Source organism: Temnothorax curvispinosus, unplaced genomic scaffold, assembly GCF_003070985.1.
Source record: "Temnothorax curvispinosus isolate PA1 unplaced genomic scaffold, ASM307098v1 QBEX01007354.1, whole genome shotgun sequence".
NCBI classification, from domain to species: domain Eukaryota; kingdom Metazoa; phylum Arthropoda; class Insecta; order Hymenoptera; family Formicidae; genus Temnothorax; species Temnothorax curvispinosus.
In genome coordinates this window covers 1-1,336 of record NW_020217134.1, presented here as the reverse complement: position 1 = coordinate 1,336, position 1,336 = coordinate 1, and the positions used below count along the sequence as shown (strand labels likewise).

General features: G+C 55.8%; 1 protein-coding gene across 1 annotated transcript; it reads left to right on the top strand.

The window, feature by feature from the left end:
• Positions 1–391: 391 nt before the first annotated feature.
• Positions 392–1,329, top strand: LOC112456978 (the record flags this gene model as incomplete). The annotated part of the gene is made up of 1 exon (XM_025019802.1): positions 392–1,329. A coding segment is annotated over exon 1 (938 nt), but the record flags the coding sequence as incomplete, so codon positions are not given.
• Positions 1,330–1,336: the final 7 nt, after the last annotated feature.

The following is a 1,336-nucleotide window of genomic DNA, read 5'->3' as shown; positions in this document are numbered from 1 at the left end:
GCCTCGGAGGTGTTAAAAGGACCGCCGCTGCGCCGCGGAACCGATTTTGCTCGCAGATCACTGAAAACCGCTTTTCGCACGCCGCTTTGCATACCGCCTTTTGTTATTCCGCGTTTCGAAAACGCTTCCGCCGCGTTGCTTGCTGTAGCCTCTGTGCGCGCTTCTCAGACTCCTTGGCTAAAAGGAAAAACTGTAAATAACTGTACATTATACATTTTTGAATATATTTGTTTTATTTTTCAATTCTGTGCTCGTTCCCTTTCTTTTGTGGTCGTCTTCAACCTCGCGCTTTCTCGCGCTACCGCGTGCTCTCGAACATTTTTGGTCCTTCGAGCCGGATTTTCGCCGGCAACCGCGAGTTCGGGAGTGCCTCCTCCACCAGAAGACAACCATGAGTCTCGACCAGAGCAACATGGTCAGCAGCCAACACGAACTCTTCAAACGCATCTCAAGAGCCGAAGAGAACCTGAAGAAGATGGGGCAAGCGAACATCACCCTCGCCGCCATCGAGACCGCCATTTGCATCCTCGACGACCTGTGGGCAAAGTTCGAGAGTCAGCACGATCTGATTCGAAACTGCTACAAGGATTCGAGCCGCTACGCTGAAAGTGAGTACGCTCAATCAGACTTACTCGAGGCCGCCGAGATGGCTTACGTGCAGCAACGTAGCGTCCTGTCCGGCGAAGCCGACCGCCGCAAGCCCGCGCAAGCCTCCACGCCGGTGGAGCACGATAACGACCGCGCGTTAAAAACCTCGCTGCCCCGTATACAGCTGCCGCAGTTTTCGGGCGAATACGAGAAGTGGCCGTCCTTCCGTGACGTCTTTCGGTCGGTCATCGGCGATCAGTCGTCCATTTCGGCAGTCGAGCGACTGCATTACCTCCGCTCGTGTCTCAAAGGTCCGGCTGAAAATTTAATACAGTCGTTAACGATCACCAGTGAGAATTACGATCGCGCGTGGGCAATTCTCAGTAAACACTACGAGAATAAGAGGGAACTGATCCGCTCCAACTTCGCCACGTTTACCGCCGTGGCGAAGATGAAGGGAGAAACCGCAGATGAGCTGAGCCGCGTCCACAACGCCGTCACGGCCGCAGTCAATGCTCAGGAGAGCATCGGGAGGCCCATCGAGTCTCACGGAATGGACCTCTTCAACCACCTGGTTGTCGAGCTCTTCGGCCCGCGAACGCGACTTGAGTGGGAGTCCTCCACCCGCAACTCCGTCGACCCGCCGGATTATGAGGAACTCAAGGACTTCATCTCGAAGCGCATCCTCACGCTGAACGCCGCGAGACCGAAACCCGCCGCGAAAGCCCCCGATTCCACTCGGTCCGCG